The sequence below is a fragment of the Anabrus simplex genome, chromosome 2 (genome assembly GCF_040414725.1).
Source record: "Anabrus simplex isolate iqAnaSimp1 chromosome 2, ASM4041472v1, whole genome shotgun sequence".
In the NCBI taxonomy this organism is placed as follows: Eukaryota; Metazoa; Arthropoda; class Insecta; order Orthoptera; family Tettigoniidae; genus Anabrus; species Anabrus simplex.
The window spans coordinates 618,006,984-618,026,185 of NC_090266.1; the positions used below are offsets into that span (position 1 = coordinate 618,006,984).

General features: G+C 39.9%; 1 protein-coding gene across 2 annotated transcripts in view; it reads right to left on the reverse strand.

Moving 5' to 3' along the window:
* Positions 1–19,202, reverse strand: part of LOC137498544 (E3 ubiquitin-protein ligase SIAH1A-like) — a 264,443-nt gene that overhangs the window by 20,703 nt on the left and 224,538 nt on the right. For both annotated transcript variants that reach the window (XM_068226225.1, XM_068226224.1), the window contains exon 7: positions 4,092–4,284. In XM_068226225.1, coding sequence (XP_068082326.1) covers positions 4,092–4,284 — 193 coding nt within the window. The remainder of the gene's footprint in view (positions 1–4,091; positions 4,285–19,202) is intronic.

Genomic DNA, 19,202 nt, shown 5'->3' on the forward strand with positions numbered 1-19,202 from the left:
GCAATTTTAATGATGGTGCAGACCTTCGGAAATTCCTATCACATAACAGATTGCACAATCTCCGTTCAATTTGGAATGATCTACAACCTTGGTCTTATGACTTTTTGCCATATCTGTATCCCTTTTACGCTTGATTTTTCTCTATTAATCGATGTTAAGTCAGTTTGGAATTTTCACAAGCATAATTCATACTTTCGATTACTTACATGAAATACAGAATCTTCAAACTCTTCACGAAAATTGGCCCACCCAGTAGCCATATGTGAGCCAAATGCTATGTATGTAGCTGTCACATAATTATCCGAAAAGTAATGTAATGCGAGATAATCTTACAAAAACGTTACCCTGTTCCACGTTTCTAACTCAGTCTGACCCTAGAATAGATGACATATCATAGGACCAGCCATTTAGGGCACTAAATCCGGCGTGTCTTATAGTATAATTCTTTGTCGCTATGACGTACGTTTAGTAGCACTTAATCTGTAAATCAAGGTCTTCAATATTGTAACCACGCATATACTTTCGTATGTCGATCTATATATATTCACTGATGTCGATTTGTAGCGATCGAGAAAGGGTGGGTCTGCTAATGTAATCAGTACCTCCCACACCGACTTTGACTGGCTGTATAAAAGGGCCCTTCTCCAATTCCTGTGTAACTGTCATTAGTAAGGAAGGTCTACAATTGTAATGAATAGTTCGCTTCTCGATTTGACTTGCAGAAGGCAAGTGAGCATGCAGTTTTGTGTAAAACTTCCCTACCCGATTGTGTTTGGCAGAAGGCAAGGTTGCCCGCCATTATAAACAAATGTCCTCATCTAAAATGTGACTAGCATTAGGCATAGTGGCCTGCTATTTTGATGGAAACTCACCAACTTGGTGTGACTGGCAGTAAGCTGGCTGGCAGTAGGAAAATCGGCCTGACATTATAATGATAACGGCACAACTCAATTTTGAATGGTGGTAGGGAATTTGCCTGCCATTATAATAAAATCTCCTCGACTGTAATCTGTTTGGGAGTAGGAAATGGGGCCTGCCATTGTAACGAACACTCCCAACTTGATTGTGACCGCGCAGTAGGCAATGGGGCCTCCAATTATAATGTAAACTTCCCAACTCGATTGTGAATGGCAGTAGGCAAGTGAGCCTGCCGTTATATCACAAATCCGTAACAAACACTTTACATTGGAAACAACGTATGGGGACATCCCCATGCTCTTTCTCGCATTACGCTAAGAGAGATGCAATTTTAAAACAATCTTATTTACTGCATGTACACTGTTTACTTCGATATTCGAATACAATGTTGAACGCCGTAGCGAAGCACGGGTACATTTGCTAGTATAATAATAATAATAATAATAATAATAATAATAATAATAATAATAATAATAATAATAATAATGTTATTTGCTTTACGTCCCACTAACTACTTTTTAAGGTCTTCGGAGACACTGAGGTGCCGGAATTTAGTCCCGCAGGAGTTCTTTTATGTGCCAGTAAATCTACCGACACGGGGCTGTCGTATTTGAGCACCTTCAAATACCACCGGACTGAGCCAGGATAGAACCTGCTAAGTTGGGGTTAGAAGGCCAGCGCCTTAACCGTCTGAATCACTCAGCCCGGCTAGTAGTAATATATTGTTGGTATTGCTGATAAGAACCTGCCCAATTATGCATTGGATCTTTGTTGAGAACCTGTAATTCTTTATCCTCTAAAATTATGTTAGTTCAATTTTTAGTTGGTGGGTGAAAAGTTAGGTTGGTTTTGGTGTTATTAAAAATTTGTTCCTTACTGTGGTTTTTCCTGACCTAAGATTTTGTTTTTTATCCAGTGTTTTCTGTTTATTCAGTTATTGTTTTATGTAGTTTGATATTGGTGTGTTTCTGGAATGAATCCCATTCTAAAGGGACCATTAGGGAGGCTGCATTTAAATGGGCATTAAACATTTTTGAACGTAATAGAGGTTTATTCCTGAATAAAAATTTCATTTCATTCTTAATCCATTTGCTAATGGTTTTTTCTTGTGTTGCTTTGTGCCATTTTTATGTGCATGGTTTCCTCTGCACTGATTTTTAAAATTTTGGGACTAACTGTTGGTTTAGACATTGGTTCAAGAAATTTATGTCTTTGCAAATTTTTGAAATTTTTATTTTAAGATTTAAAAATGTGCTGGAGTGGTTTCTTTTGCCTGGTTGGCTGGAATGTTTAATTGTCTCCATTATGCTGCCAAAACAATTCATAAATTTCTCCTGCCGAACAGAAACAGACTGTTCCATTACAATTCAAAACTAACAGCAATTAATCTTATATTAGAAGCCTCAAACGAGGAAAGAACACTCCACTATATCACTAAACAGTGCCAAGGACAAAAGCACTTCAATATCTAGAAGAAGAAAAAGAATAATAATAAGAAGAAGGGTTTATGCTAGCATTCCAGTGGTAATGTATTCTCACCTCGGCCATTGCCTATTGTAGAGGTACATCAACCTTACATGTTGGCTTTAAGGAGGATGAAAGAGCCCTACAATAATGTTGTCCGTTAATTTGTACATTCATTTGTTCCAATGACCATGACATTCATTGGATTTTAAAGCTGTTGATTTCATTTCATGTACTGTGTACTGATAAGAAGGGCAATAAAGCACTTGAAGTATTACAATTTCACTGTGTTATCTCATCTCTTTCTTATTGAATATCAACAAACAAAAGTTCTGTAACTCCAAAATGCTGTACATCATACTGTTGTTCCTCTGGACCCGCTCCAGTTAAGGGTGAGGTATGTGCGTTTTTCAACAAGGCGTGAGTCACGCAGTACAATATGTCCTCTACATTATAGTGAGTGGTGCATAGCTTTCTGTCTAATGCCTACACATACGAAAACCTTTAATTTCTCCGAAAGTACTCACTGGATTTATAAAATAAGCACATCCTTAAATTTGTCACTCAATTCTTAGTTTCAGTAACCAAAACTTTATTAGGACTTCCCACCTAATCAACAGTGTACAAATATGATTGAATTTTTATTCTATCTCATTATGACAATTCATAGTTGTTCTATTAGGTGAAATTTGTCTAGTCCTATTTAAAAAACTCAAGTTTCTACCTGTTTCTCAGTAATTATGTACATTATGGAGACAAATTGGACAGTGTTTTACGAGCCCCTCAAAACAATTTAAGAATTTCAGAACAGAACGTCTATATCCTTAATGGATCAGAAGATATTCGAGGTGGGCTACTTAGCTGAATAACCCTGTATACAAGAACAAACCCATGACCAACACCAGTAATCATTGTATATGAGCCATAGTTTGCAATGTCTCTTTGTCTTTGCTTTTGTACAGAGAACACTAATCAATTACAGCATATCCAAAACATCATCCAAACCATTCTGCTGCCACTCATGCAACAGGGAAATGTGTTATTCCAACAGAGTTATGCTTGGCTCCAAACTGTTCGTTCAACATCATGTGTTCTCCAAGGTTCCCCTGCCGAGCCTGATCATCAGACATGTGCCCGCAGTCTGGATATTTGGACTGGATGTCATCTGGTGTGGTCTTCAACATAGGCAACAACCTTTGCCCAACTGTATCGTCAGGTGAAATGTGTAAGGAATTACCTAATCCTGTTGGATGATGTTTGTCAGATCTACAACAATTGTCTCCAGGCAAGAGCTGAGACCTACATTAATGCTGCAGGAGGGTCTTATGACTTATGACACACCCTGCAGACTATATCTTCTTGAATATGGCCTTGATTGAATGACTGTATACTCTTGGTAGTGATTGTGAATAAAATTTCTATTTTCTCGGACAAGAGTTCCTGGTATTTTTTAAATTTTCAGTGTATTTAGAACATTACATGAATACAGAGATAAATCAGACCAACACCAACAACAGAAAATGGGTAGCAAAACTCTAAAAAAAAAAAAAAGACATAATTTACAGAGAATCAGATAACACATCAGCCTCTTATAGAAACAGATATACTCAAAATACTGTACTCAAAATAAAATATACTGTAATATAATAAACATTTATTACTAAAATTTTTCTTAATAAGAATAGAGAGTAAACTAATAAGCACCTTACCGATATGCAAAATTTTCTGCCTGTTTGCGAGAGCCAATCAGTTGAACGATGGCAAAGAACTGCTGATGCCCATCAAATTTCTCCTGCTTTTCGAGTACCAGCATAAAATGATGTCCAAAGCAAGATTGCATCATCACCCAGTCAACAGCACCAGGAAGATTAATATCAGTGGCCAGGAATACAATATCCTCACCTAGCAAAACGATACAAAGGAAGGAGATTCAGTATCACTTTAACTTCAGAAATTAATCATGAAAAAAAAATATACAAAGCCTCCTCTGAGCTCATATACAGGCATGCACACACATCAGTAAAAGGGTTATTGATATTTTAAAATTTACAATTGGTGCATGGTCATTAAACTGCACATATGAAATGTCATGGCAAATTTTACTTATGAATAGTTTCCTTAGGGACAAAAATAATGCATATACTTTGCATAGTTTTGATGTGGACATGTCTGTAAGCTCCCCGTATAGGAATCAGCTCTGGAAACAGATTGCACAAAAAATGCAAATGCATACTGTATATTTGAAGATCAACTGTAGCATATGTATGAGTGGGCTGATCCTCCAGAAACAAATTTTAAATTGTTCACTTTACTGAGATGTATCTAACAAATATAATCCCGGTGCTGGGCTCAGTAGCTCAGACAGTAGAGCGCAGCCCTTCTCAACTAATGCTGGGGGATTTGATCCTGGCTCCATCCAGTAGTACTTGAAGGGGCTCAAACACGCCAGTCTTGTGTTCACACATTTACAGTGCATATAAAAGAACTCCTGTGGGACAAAATTCTAGCACCTCGGCATCCCCGAAAATCATAAAAGTAGTTAATGGGATGTGAAACCAGTAACATTATATTATGCCAGTCTAACCTAACTAAAACTGTGGATATTACAAGTGCACGTGTGCCAATGTGTGTGTGTGTGTGTGTGTGTGTGTGTGTACACATGCATTCATGCATAATCTTGTGCTTCAAAATCAAAATGTTGACTGAACAATCAAAACTCCATAGAACATAGAGTCACAAATTGAAAAACATGCCACTCCTCAATGGCAACAGTGTAGGGCTTGGTGGGTGGGGGTTGGGAGAAAGAGAGGGAACATAAAGGCAAAAATGAAGTGCAGTACTGAAGCCCAACCTATTGTCACAGGGAAACAATGACATGGCACATATGGTACAATTGATTACTTTGTTCAAGCTTGCTTTAACTGGCACTATCTGATGTATGTAGTATATGTTCTGTAGTTTAACATATGTGGCAGGAAAGTGCATTGCCAACTTTGCATGAAGAAAGTCTATTTATGACCACAGACTACCTTTTAACTCCAAAGAGCATAAAGTACACTCTCTGAGCAAACCTTCTATAATCACAGTTATCAGATGATAAACATAAAAATGACAGCTGGGCAGTATATATTATATATTATATATTATTTACTGTTATGGAACTAATATGATCAAAGAAACACAATACTGAAGGTAGACTCTCAAACTGAGGTGTAAAACTATTTTGAGTTCTACTATAATTTGTTGCTATTCATGCAGTTATTAGCAGTTAAAATCCTGCCACTCTCACAACTGTCAGAGTCTCCTTAATAACAGATACAACCTATTCCAATCCAACTAAACGAAGTATGATGAACGGCCCATTTCAAAGCCAAATAAATCATTCTTCGGAAATGAATAGGTAAGAGACATTACCACATCCAACGTAACAGGTGACAACAAACAAAAAACCTAAAAAGAGTACCAGATCAGGATTCAAACCTGTGTTTTTTGTCGTGTCCTGGCTTCACAGTCATCACAGAGTGTGCTAATTTCAATTGAACTATTGGAAGCCTCAGCCCACGAATGTTATCTGTTAATAATCTTCGTGTACACTTTCTTTTGTAACATAAGTGGTTTTTGCATCAGTGACTGTTTTAAGAGTTAATTCGAGTTTCAAATTTATTTATTTATTTTAATTTTTTAGCCAACATAGGACTACTTAGTCAGGTTATGGACGTTTTACTTCTTTTTGTCAGCACAATACTGTTTCATCCTTTCTGAACGTAATTTTCTTTCTGCTTCCTATTCTCTGCTTGTTAATTCTTATCTTTCAATATGTTGAGTGTATTTGTTTTGTATTTTAAATCTTCTATTGTAATATGCAACTCTCTCATGTCTTCTTTAAGTTCTGTGATCCATCTAATATTATTCTTACTCTTACACAATTTTTCTACTGATTCTATTTACTGGTGACTGTATTAGATGCCCTAAGAATGATATTCGTTTCTTTTTAATTGTGCTAGTTAAAGGTTCTATCTCTTTATAAACTGTCTCATTGGAAGCTAGACTCCAGACTCCGTTTACTTGATCATTTTTATTTAAACAGGTTCTCACTATTCTCCTTTCTAACTTCGAGTACTCTATCTATTGCAACTGTGTTTGTTGTTTAGAATAATGATTCACATGCATTTGTAATTTGTAGCTGGGTGACTGTTTTGTGGTGTTTCAATTTGGTTGCTAATGAGAGACACATTTTATTACATGTATTCTTGGTAACATGCTGTGCTGTAACCAGTTTATCTATTCCATTTTGCCATGCTGGTTTCTCGTTCAGATTGTATGTGATTATTTCACATAAATATTTAAATTTTTCTTCAATTTTTATTTCTTGGTCTCACAGCTTAATTTTGTTTGCAAGCGGAAGTTGAGTTAGCATAATTTCTGTTTTTTTAAATGAAATTTTCAAACCAATATTTTGAGCTATTTTCTCTAAAGATTTTATTTGTTGTTTTGTTTCCTGAATATCATTGGCCAGAAGAGCTAGATCATCAGCAAATCCTAGACAGTTCAAATGTATGTTATCCTTCTGGGTCCTAACTTTTACATTTTTCGAGTTGTTCTTTTACCATTCCCTCATAACGTACTCTAGTACACAGTTAAAAAGAAGAGGGTTACAATCTGTCACCCTGTCTTAAACCAGTTGTCACCAAGAATGGTTCAGAAAGTTCTCCGCAGAACTTAATTTTAGAAATTGTATTAGTTAGAGTAAGTTCAATCAATTTGATTAGCTTTGGGTAAAGTCCGAAATGTCTTAAAATTTGTAATAACGATGGTCTGTGGATGGAGTCGTAAGCTTCCTTGAAATCTATAAACGTTATTGAAAGGGGCTTGTTTTGTTTCCTGTAATATGCCATGACTAGTGTTGTAACCAAGGTTGAAATTTACAGAACACAACTTTTATTGCTTCACTTTAAGATATTTACACAAATAACTGAAATTTATTTTGAAGCAAAAAGGAATATTGAATCTTGAGAAAAGTCTGTCTTTATACAATATGTACAGGTTTACAGTCTTTATATACACTTCTATCTTGAAAAGATAGTCTTTGTGAATTGACACGTTGATAGTCGAGAACTATCTGGCACACTAACATAAATGTCTTTGAGAGTCCTTGTTTGTTGAAGTGCCTGAATTCCTAAAAAGCAAGTTCAATTGATTGAAGAAATTCCACCTAGCGAAACTAAGGGAGCTTGCGTAGATTAGGGAATGAAAATGGCTTGTAAAAGAATTACGGAACATAGGCAGCGGAAACAGGTAAGGGAGCGGTGACCAGAGGTGAAACCTCGTACTGCCAGAAATTCAGTCCACCTGGTCGAAGCACATTTTCAAGAGGAGTAGCCTCCGTGCTCGACGTAGGGTGTATTCTGGAGCTGGACACCGGGGCGAGTGGGCAATTGAGCAGGCAGGGAGCTCCTATTTATAGTACACTCGATGGTCAGGCACGCGCACTGAGGGCTGCGCGTCGCAGCTAGCAGAATGATACACAGGCGCGCGTGCAGCTGGCTGTCGGAGCGAGAAGTGAGCGCCGGACATACAACACCCTCCCCTCCTAAATACGCCGGTACGGCGTGAAACGGCGGCGGCGCTGGCGGCGACTGCGATGCTGGGGCGGAGCTGCTGATTTCTCTGTTGTATTGTCCGGAGCTGGAACTGGGCGGAGTGGCGCTGTCTCGTCCTGAAAGGAACCCATTGTTATTAAATGATCTAAAGCTCGTTCAGCAATAGATTTATCTGGTTTAGCAATAGCATCAATGGCTGGACAGGGGCGGTAGCGCAGACGTATCTGATCTTGATGGCGGCAGATACGTGTCTCCGTAGTCTGTATCTCGTATAGACGATGACCCAAAGATCTGCAGATGACTCCAGGTATCCATAGTGGGTTGGATTTGAATGTCCTGGTGTAGACCTTGTCGTTGAGGGAGAACTTCGTTGGTGAGGTCTTACGCTGGGCCGGGAGAGGCTGTAACAGAGAAAGTAAAGTTCTGTGAGGTCGGCCATGGAGCTTCTGTGCAGGAGTGATATTATCAGCGCCGGGTAGAGTTCTGTAGTTGTTTAAGAGTTGGAGCAAGGCTTGGTCTTTAGTTAAGCCTGAAGAGACAGCTTTCTTCATACTTTTTTTAAATGTTTGTACGAAGCGTTCAGCTTCACCATTAGATTGAGGGTGAAAAGGTGGTGCTAGGATATGACGAATGCATTATGTGTACAAAAGTTCTGAAAAGCAGTAGCTGTAAATTGAGGTCCGTTGTCCGAAATGAGTACTTGCGGTAAACCTTCTGTAGTAAAGATTTTCTGGAGAGCACGAATGGTAGCGTCGGTTGTAGTAGTCGAATGCATATCCACGACATATGGAAAGTTTGACAGTGAATCGATGACTATTAACCACATGGAATTGAGGAAAGGACCTGCGAAATCGATGTGAACTCGTTCCCATGGAGTAGTAGCAGGAGGCCATGAAGCAAGATCAGAAGACGGGGCGTTCTGATTCGTTTGACATTGCTCACAATGACGTATTAGCTTTTCGATGGCGGCATCAATACCGGGCCAGTAGCAGTGTTGACGGGCGAGTTGTTTTGTTCTGGAGATACCCCAATGGCTTTGGTGTAATAATTCGAGAACTTGTTTCCGTAGGCTAAGTGGGATAACCACTCGGAAGATGGTGCCTGCTTCTAGTAATACAACTCCGGCACGAGTCGTGAGACGATGCTGCATACGATGATAAGGTGCCAGGTGGGCAGGAAGTGTGCTCTGAAGAGGCCAACCGTTGCGGATGTAAGTACGTACAGTAGCAAGTGTACTGTCCTTATCCGTAGCTTTAGCTATGCAGGTAGCATCAATAGGAAAACTGGATACAGTATCTTCAAGTTCTATGTCCAACTGAAGACATTCAGATTCTTGAGAATCGAAGGCAGTATCAGGACCAACGGGTAAGCGGGAGAGGGCATCAGCATTACAATGCTGGGATGTGGCTCGATATACTATCTGATAGGAATAATCAGAAAGGAACATGGACCATCTTTGAAGCTTTCTGAGGGAATTCTCTGGGATCTTATTACCAGGATGGAATAAGTGTACGAGAGGCTTATGATCGGTAATGATCAGGAAATGGTTGCCATAGAGATATTCATTGAAACGGCGAATACCAAAGATGATGGCTAAAGCTTCTTTCTCTATCTGTGAGTATCGACGTTGATGGTCATTAAGTGTTTTCGAAGCGAAGGCGATGGGGCGTTCTTGTCCATGACGATCCTTCTGGGAGAGAACGGCACCGACACCGTAGTCTGAAGCGTCAGTAGCTAGCGTGATGATCTTGTCGGGCTGAAAATGAGTGAGTTGTATAGCTTGAATTAAGGCGTTGTTGATTGTTTTCCATGCCTGTTGGCATTGCGGAGTCCACTGAAACTTAACACCTTTTTTACGTAGAGCGTTTAATGGAGCTGCCACTGTAGCGAAGCGTGGAATGAACTTATTATAATAGTTCGCTTTGCCTATGAAGGACTGAAGCTGCTTGAGGTTCTGAGGTGCTGGCATGTTTACTATCGCTGAGACATTCTGTGTACTAGGACAAATTCCATTCTTATCAAGTATATGTCCTAGGTAGTGAACTTGAGGCTGAAAGAAGGTACATTTAGCGAGATTCGCTCGGAGGCCATTGTCTTTCAATTTCTGGAGAAGGAGGCGTAGATTGGTTAGATGTTCCTGATGATCTTTTCCAGTAACAATAATATCATCCAGGTAGTTAGCACAACCGGGAATGGAGGCGGTGAGTTGAGCCAAATAGCGCTGAAAAATAGCCGCTGAGGATGAAACACCGAATGGGAGCCGCTGGAGCTGGAGCAGTCCGAGAGGAGTGTTGAGTGTGAGAAATTTCTTAGATTCTTCGTCTAAAAGTAGCTGGAGATATGCTTCTTTAAGATCAACTCGAGAGAAGAATTGTCCACCAGAGAGACGACGGAATAAGTCTTCTGGACGTGGAATAGGAAAGATATCTGTGTCGAGTTGTGCGTTGACTGTAGATCGAAAATCGCCACAAAGTCGAACATTACCATCAGGTTTCTTGATTACCACGAGTGGAGTAGCCCATTGACTAGAAGTAACTGGTACAACAATTCCAGTTTGTATCCATCTTTCTAATTCTTTCGTGACCTGGTCTTGAAGTGCTAGGGGTACTGGACGTGCTTTGAGGAAGCGAGGCTTAGCTCCGGATTTCAGCTGTATGTGAGCTGTATAGTCTTTGGCTGTTCCGAGCTGAGAGTCGAAGACTTCAGGAAACTGCGCTAGGAGAGCGGTAACGTCAGAAGTAGGATGCAATGTAGATACGACGTTAATGTTGTCATGTATCTGGAAACCAAATAAGTTAAATAGATCCATGCCCATAATGTTTGATGCAGTGTAGTTGTTAACTACGAGAAGAGGAATGGCCTTCTGAATTCCTTTATAACTAGCCTGAAGCTTGATTTGACCTTTGATGTCAATTTTCTTCTTGTTAAATGTCACGAGCTGGATGTCAGCTGGAGAGCATGAAGGTGAACCTAAGTCGTGGTAGGTAGTCAGGTTAATAATAGAGACAGGTGATCCAGTGTCTAATTGAAAATCGACAGAGCGATCAGAGAATGAGAGAGGAATGATGATTTTGTGAGAATCCTTTGTGGGAAGAATAAGATTGATCTGATCAACTTCCATGTCTTGGCGGGGCTGTATATGCTTCCGGCGTGCTGCAGTAGTCTTAGCAGGGCGGAGCGAACTTTGACAGACAGTCTTAATGTGTCCAAGTTTATTACATCGTTCACAAGTAGCTTTGAAAAAACGACAGTCACGACGTTCATGATGCTTGAAACAGCCTCGGCAGGAAGGCAGGAGTTTCGAGGTGTTTTTAGAATTGGGCTTCCGTGTAGCATTACTAGAGGGAACCTGGCGAGAATGCTTGGTGGAGAGCGCCTTATCCGTACGGTTCACTGTAGCAGAAGACTTGCGGGCCTGAGGCGAGACTTGTGCAACTTCGTGTGGAGAAGCTATGGCTGCGGCAGTCTTGGTAGTAAGCTCATAAACCGTAGCAATACACTGGACGTCTTCTAAAGAAGGGTTACTCTGCTTGACAGCGTCAAAACGTATTTTGTCTTCAGGAGTATGTAAAATTATCATGTCCCGAATGAGAGAATCAGTGTAGGATGAACCACAACCGTCCTTGGAGCAGATGAACTGGCAGGGTTTAGCTAGACCACGCAATTCAGTTATCCATTCAGTATGTGTCTGATGGGGTTGCTTTCTGCTCTGAAAAAATTTATAGCGAGCAGCCACTATGTGAGGAGCTTTGGCATAGTGTTCCGTGAGACGGGCCAAGAGCTGCGTGAAGGGTACCTCAGATAAGTGTTCTTCTGGACTTAATTTACGTAGTAATTCACACGTAGCATTGCCAACCGAACTAAGAAATAGTGCGCGGCGGCGTTGATCATCTGTGACAGAATGGCAGATGAAATGCTGTTGTAAACGGGCTAAATAAACTGACCATTCTTCCTTAGCCGGATCAAAAGCAGAGAACGGAGGAATAGCTGATGGCTGTGTAGAGACAGAAATAGCCTGAATAGCCTGAATTAATGCTGCCTGTTGTTGTTGCATAAACTGTTGTTGTTGCTGCTGTAAGGCTTGGAAGACCGTAGCGAGCTGTTCCGCAGTAGCCATTGCGAGATGCGTGCAAGAAAGAGTAAGGTAAGCTGTGTGTCAGAACTGGTTGGAGTGTCGTTGTTGTTTAGCACGTCGCCGTAGAGTTGACAACTGGGCCTGTTGAATTGTAGTGTCGTGTTTACCTCGTTGCTATAGAGTTGGCGATTGGGGCTGATGACGTGTAGGTTGTTGCTTTTTTACCTCGTCGCTATAGAGTTGGCAACTGGGGTCGAAGAATTGTAGGTTGTTGCGTGTTTACCTCGTCGCCATAGAGTTGTGTTGTAACCAAGGTTGAAATTTACAGAACACAACTTTTATTGCTTCACTTTAAGATATTTACACAAATAACTGAAATTTATTTTGAAGCAAAAAGGAATATTGAATCTTGAGAAAAGTCTGTCTTTATACAATATGTACAGGTTTACAGTCTTTATATACACTTCTATCTTGAAAAGATAGTCTTTGTGAATTGACACGTTGATAGTCGAGAACTATCTGGCACACTAACATAAATGTCTTTGAGAGTCCTTGTTTGTTGAAGTGCCTGAATTCCTAAAAAGCAAGTTCAATTGATTGAAGAAATTCCACCTAGCGAAACTAAGGGAGCTTGCGTAGATTAGGGAATGAAAATGGCTTGTAAAAGAATTACGGAACATAGGCAGCGGAAACAGGTAAGGGAGCGGTGACCAGAGGTGAAACCTCGTACTGCCAGAAATTCAGTCCACCTGGTCGAAGCACATTTTCAAGAGGAGTAGCCTCCGTGCTCGACGTAGGGTGTATTCTGGAGCTGGACACCGGGGCGAGTGGGCAATTGAGCAGGCAGGGAGCTCCTATTTATAGTACACTCGATGGTCAGGCACGCGCACTGAGGGCTGCGCGTCGCAGCTAGCAGAATGATACACAGGCGCGCGTGCAGCTGGCTGTCGGAGCGAGAAGTGAGCGCCGGACATACAACAACTAGCTTCAAGTCCGACTCGTTGGCTGAATGGCCAGTGTACTGGCCTTTGGTTTAGAGGGTCCCGAGTTCGATTGCCGGCCGGGTTGGAGATTTTAACCTTAATTGGTTAATTTCGCTGGCATGGGGGCTGGGTGTATGTGTCGTCTTCATCATTATTTCATCCATCATGACGCGCAGGTCACCTACGGGCGACAAATCAAAAGACCTGCATCTGGCAAGCCAAACTTGTTCTCGGACACTCCCGGCACTAAATGCCATGCACCATTTAATTTCTTACTAGCTTCAAAGTTATTATTTGTTCAGAGCAGCTTCTCCAAGGTCTGAAGCCTCCCTGGTATTCACCTAAATCTTGATCAAGTTGTTCCTTAATCAGATTATATAGTATCTTACAGAAACTCTCATATGTGCAGTCAAGGACGGAAATACCTCCATAGTTGTCTGGATTACTTCTTTCATCTTTCTTATGAATTGGATTAATTATAGCTGTTGTCCACTGTTCTGGGAATTTTTCTGATATCCACATCTTCTGTAATATCATATGGAGGGATATACGAGTTGCACTGCCAGCATATTTCCACATCTCTGCAAAAACCTGGTCTTCTCCACATGCTTTGTAGTTCATTTCCTTAAGCACTGTTTCAACTTCTTTTGCTGTAGGTGGGTTTATATTTCCTGGTTTAGTTTTTATTGGGGCATATGTATCAATTAATAAGAGCTTTTCAGGTTCATCACTGTTCAAGAGCTTGTTAAATGCTTCTGTCATGATTTCTGTGTCTTCCTTATTGTTATGTGCTATTTTTCTTTCTTTTTCAACAATAATGTGGGGGGGGGGGGTATATTTTTGTAATTGTTTACCAAAGGCTTTGAGATAATCTCTAGAATTGGTTATGTAATAATTTTCCTCAATAGTGTTTATTAAATCTTTTTGATATATTCTCTTAATTTTTCTAATAGTTTGGGTGAATTCTTTTCCGACATTCTTGAGTTTCATGGCAAGTTTCAAATATTGAACTAACATTGGCATTAATGATTCCTGCTGTCCTCCTTTGTACTAGGAAGCTGTGAACACTTACAACAATATTTCCATATGTCTGGATTTGAAGCATCCATCTGCTGTCAGCTCTGATGATTGTGCAGCATATTGCTCCTTCAGCCACACTTGCCATACAACGCTTGGCTCTTAGAATTGTAGGATATAAATTTCATGTTGATTGGTCCATATTGAACTTTGATTACATTAATATTTGACTAAGTTTTGACAGTTCCACCTTTTCAATACAACATTTTATGCATGTTACTTTAAAAAATGGTACTAGTTTCGATCTCGTTCAAGGTCATCATCAGCCAATAACTCAGATTACACAAAACATCAAAAAGACCAAAAACAATGTAAGTTACAAGTACAATAATGTTAGATAAAACAATTAAAAGTTGAGCAGTTTTTGGTTACTATAGTGTAACCTTGCAAAATTAAAACTGAAGGTGAGAAATGGTCACAATGATATTAACTTGATAAAAACTTTTAAGCTGTGCACATAATATATTAAACATTAAAATGAGGCTTAAAGTAGCCGTTAAAAACGTTTCTAGTGAAATGTTCTTGATGAAGAAGGATCTTGAAGCCTGTGTTGCATTTATAATAAAGTTCTAATGACCAAACGACATAGTATGGTAAATGTCATACAAGATTCAGTTGTGCACATGATGTAAATAAAGTCGAATACAGTACAATGATGTTGTTGAAATAGGTTACATAGAGATTCTTCATGCAGTGGGCGAATTTTGTGTTTGAAGGTCAGATTGATTCAAAGGCCTAGGTGGTAAAGACTCGCAGTTCAATACGGAACAAGTTTGACGTAATTAATAATAAAAGCCGAAATTAGTGCGAGGACCTCTGAAAAACACGGGGCTGGAAAAATAGTATAAGTAATATGTGTGACTGACCTAGCGCAGTGGTGATTATGTTGAAACAATGTTGAAAGACAATCAGAAATGTTAAGCCAACAAATCAGAGCCCGATCTTTTGTTCCATTCATGGTACCTTCCTGCAACAACCACCCCTATTCCCTCACCCCTCGGCCACGCCTTAAGATAGCCCCTCCTTCCTCCCCTGCTCCCTCCTTTCGTCCTACTCCGCCTTCCAATTTACTCCTCATTCACACCTACTCTCAGTCATGTCCTACTAGCTACGATCTTCACACCACTGCGCAAGGTGAGTCGCACACATTACTTATACTATTTTTCCAGCCCCTTGTTTCTCAGAGGTCCTCGCACTAATTTCGGCTTTTATTATTCATCAGGTCAAACTCGTTCCGTATTGAACTGCGAGTCTTTACCACCTAGGCCTTTGAACCAATCTGACCTTCAAGCACAACATGCATCCACTGCATGAAGAATCTCTATGTAATCCATTTCAACAACATCATTGTACTGTATTCATCTTTATTTACATCATGTTCACAACTGAATCTTATATGACATTTACCTTACTATGTCGTTTGGTCATTAGAACTTTATTATAAATGCAACCCAAGCTTCAAGATCCTTCTCCATCAAGAACATTTCGACAGAAACGTTTTGTAAGGGCTACTTTGATCTTCATTTTAATGTTTAATATATTACGTGCACAGCTTGAAAGTTTTTATCAAGTTAATATCATTGTGACCATTTCTCATGTTCAGTTATTCAAATATTAATGGCCCTTAGAAGACATGCATGAAGGGCATGGCCAGCCACCTCGCAATGTAACATCCTCTTTATGTCTCCAATTCATGTTTTACAGCGTTTATTTTGCATTCTACTACAACAGATCATTTCACACAACCTATTGACTAGTTCACATTACCAGTACATGTACTATAGAGGCACACAATAAACAGCATGTTTGTGGAATAGTCCTTTGAATTTGACACAATGACAGCAAGTGTAAGTCTGCCTTGTTTTACTTTGCTGACATACTAGTAGGAAGCAGAGGAATATCGATCTTAAGGACTATCAGTGTTAGATGGGTTGCATATCTTCATGAACTACAAGGTACTAGTGGACCACCCAGTATATACAGAGCAGTAGGATGTCAGACTTGACTTTTTTTTTGTTCCCCTTCCTCAGCGGCTGGTGAATTATCACATGCCAGAACACTCCTGGAGAAGCATGCCCACAAACTGCCAAATGCCCAAGAGGAGGACGTGAGAAATACTCTGGATGGGAAGAAGGTGGATGTATTTCCCAATAAAAATACAGACAAAATGGGCAGGTGCATCATCATAGTCCTTTTCAGGAAAGTAGCGCTTTCCAATACTGGTGTTGGAGGCATTTGTTTTCTTGAATCAGCCAAGGCAACAAACTGTATACGTACAATCTCTCTAAAATCATATGGTGTTGAGTATGAAATTGCAGTGTATCTACAGACTCAGCACGGTACAATCAATTGCACAAAAACTTGCCATTGCAGAAAATGACTTTCTTTTAAAATCCTCTCGTTTGAAATAGGATGAACATATTGAGCAGCCAGTAGGATTCAAAATATCACCTCTTTGGCTATCAGATAAACACAGTTTATGAATCTCCTAAGGTATCAAGAATATATAAAATTAAATATTTCTTTGCTGGAAATTTTTTGTGCAGTTCAGTGTACATGGCAAAGTTACATTCATGGACTTAAACTGATTTTAGGGGAGAATGTAATATATATTCAATGTTAGGCCCATATATTAAACTTGGTTGGTAACACACGAGTGCAAGAGCTCCAAACGCTGGTTGAGGCTGTTGTAAAAGCCAAGAGTTTGTTTCTAAATGCCAGTGAAAGAAAACATTTGTATGCAGTTTCTATGAGGAACAGCTGGGGAAGATATATTCAATGTACAAAGTAAATGTTGTGACTTAATGGAACTCATAGTTTCAATGTGCATTTTATTGATCTGAATATGTTCCACAAATTGTTGCATTTACTTATAAATTAGGAGAATCGGGAGATAAATAATGCTAGTGTGGATTTCCCCAGCTCTTTAAACTGGGAAAATCTATCTACCTGGAATTCATGCTCAAGCAGTGTTTGTATGTGAACATAGAAAATGTTTAGTAGTAGAAATGATTACAGTACAAACTTGAAGGGTTCTACCTATCCTAAAGCCCACATTTTATAAGGAAACTTGAATCAAGTTTTAATAATGTAAAGAATGGCATTTTGATAGCAGGTACTACTGCTGTGATGTTAAAAGTGCTGCCCCTTCTGCTGCTGCTGTCGTCAAGGCCAGACTGCTTTAGAGCCATCAACAAATCTTTGGTCGTTGATTTCACTTTATCATTGTTGGATCATTTCTGGAAATCCAAGTATCCTAGATCCAAAGAACATCATGCTGCCCGGCATTAATCCCAAACTTATTGAACAGCTGGGGAAGAGATGTTCAATGTATAAAGTACCTGCTGTGACTCAATGGAAGTCTTACAAGGAGAGGCCAGACCCTGCATCCAACCGATTTCAATGAGCTTCAATGTACCAGTTGGGGGCCATTCAACATTAACTCGTGCAAAAGTGTTTAGGTCAATATGCTTTCGTTTTCAAAAAAATTGAGGTCAAATGTCATGATGCAGGATCCGCTTCGGACCAAGTGGAGGGGAAAGAGCATTAACCCTTTCCCACGGACTATCTTTGACTCACTGTCTGGCGAAACCTAGAGTAATAATTTGCTTGTCAGGTATAGTTGTGGAGTACCTTCACTAAATAATTACATACATACATAAATACATACATTATCATTATAGACTGATATGCCTTTCAGCGTTCAGTCTGCAAGCCTCTGTGAATTTACTAAACGTCGCCACAATCCTCGATTTGCAACTAGTGTTGTGGCTTCATTTAGTTCTATACCTCTTATCTTTAAATCGTTAGAAACCGAGTCTAACCATCGTCGTCTTGGTCTACCTCTACTTCTTTTACCCTCCATAGCAGAGTCCATTATTCTCCTAGGTAACCTATCCTCCTCCATACGCCTCACATGACCCCACCACCGAAGCCGGTTTTTGCGTACAGCTTCATCCATCGAGTTCATTCCTAAATTAGCCTTTATCTCTTCATTCCGAGTACCCTCCTGCCATTGTTCCCACCTGTTTGTCCCAGCAATCATTCTTGCTACTTTCATGTCTGTTACTTCTAACTTATGAATAAGGTATCCTGAGTCCACCCAGACCAAAGTTGGTCTGAAAACAGACCGATGTAAAGATAGCTTCGTCTGGGAGCTGACTTCCTTCTTACAGAATACTGTTGATCGCAGCTGCAAGCTCACTGCATTAGCTTTACGACACCTTGATTCAATCTCACTTACTATATTACCATTCTGGGAGAACACACAACCTAAATACTTGAAATTATCGACCTGTTCTAGCTTTGTATCACCGATCTGACATTCAATTCTGTTGAATTTCTTACCGACTGACATCAATTTAGTCTTTGAGAGGCTAATTTTCATACCATACTCATTGCACCTATTTTCTAGTTCCAAGATATTAGACTGTAGGCTTTCGGCACAATCTGCCATTAAGACCAAATCGTCAGCATAGGCCAGACTGCTTACTACATTTCCACCTAACTGAATCCCTCCCTGCCATTTTATACCTTTCAGCAGATGATCCATGTAAACTACGAACAGCAAAGGTGAAAGATTACAGCCTTGTCTAACCCCTGTAAGTACCCTGAACCAAGAACTCATTCTACCATCAATTCTCACTGAAGCCCAATTGTCAACATAAATGCCTTTGATTGATTTTGATAATCTGCCTTTAACTCCATAGTCCCCCAGTATGGCGAACATCTTTTCCCTCGGTACCCTGTCATATGCTTTCTCTAGATCTACGAAACATAAACACAACTGCCTATTCCTCTCGTAGCATTTTTCAATTACCTGGCGCATACTGAAAATCTGATCCTGACAGCCCCTCTGTGGTCTGAAACCACACTGGTTTTCATCCAGCTTCCTCTCAACGACTGATCGCACCCTCCCTTCCAAGATGCCAGTGAATACTTTGCCTGGTATACTAATCAATGAGATAGCTCGATAGTTGTTGCAATCCTTCCTGTTCCCTTGCTTATAGATAGGTGCAATTACTGCTTTTGCCCAATCTGAAGGTACCTTACCAACACTCCATGCTAATTTTACTACTCTATGAA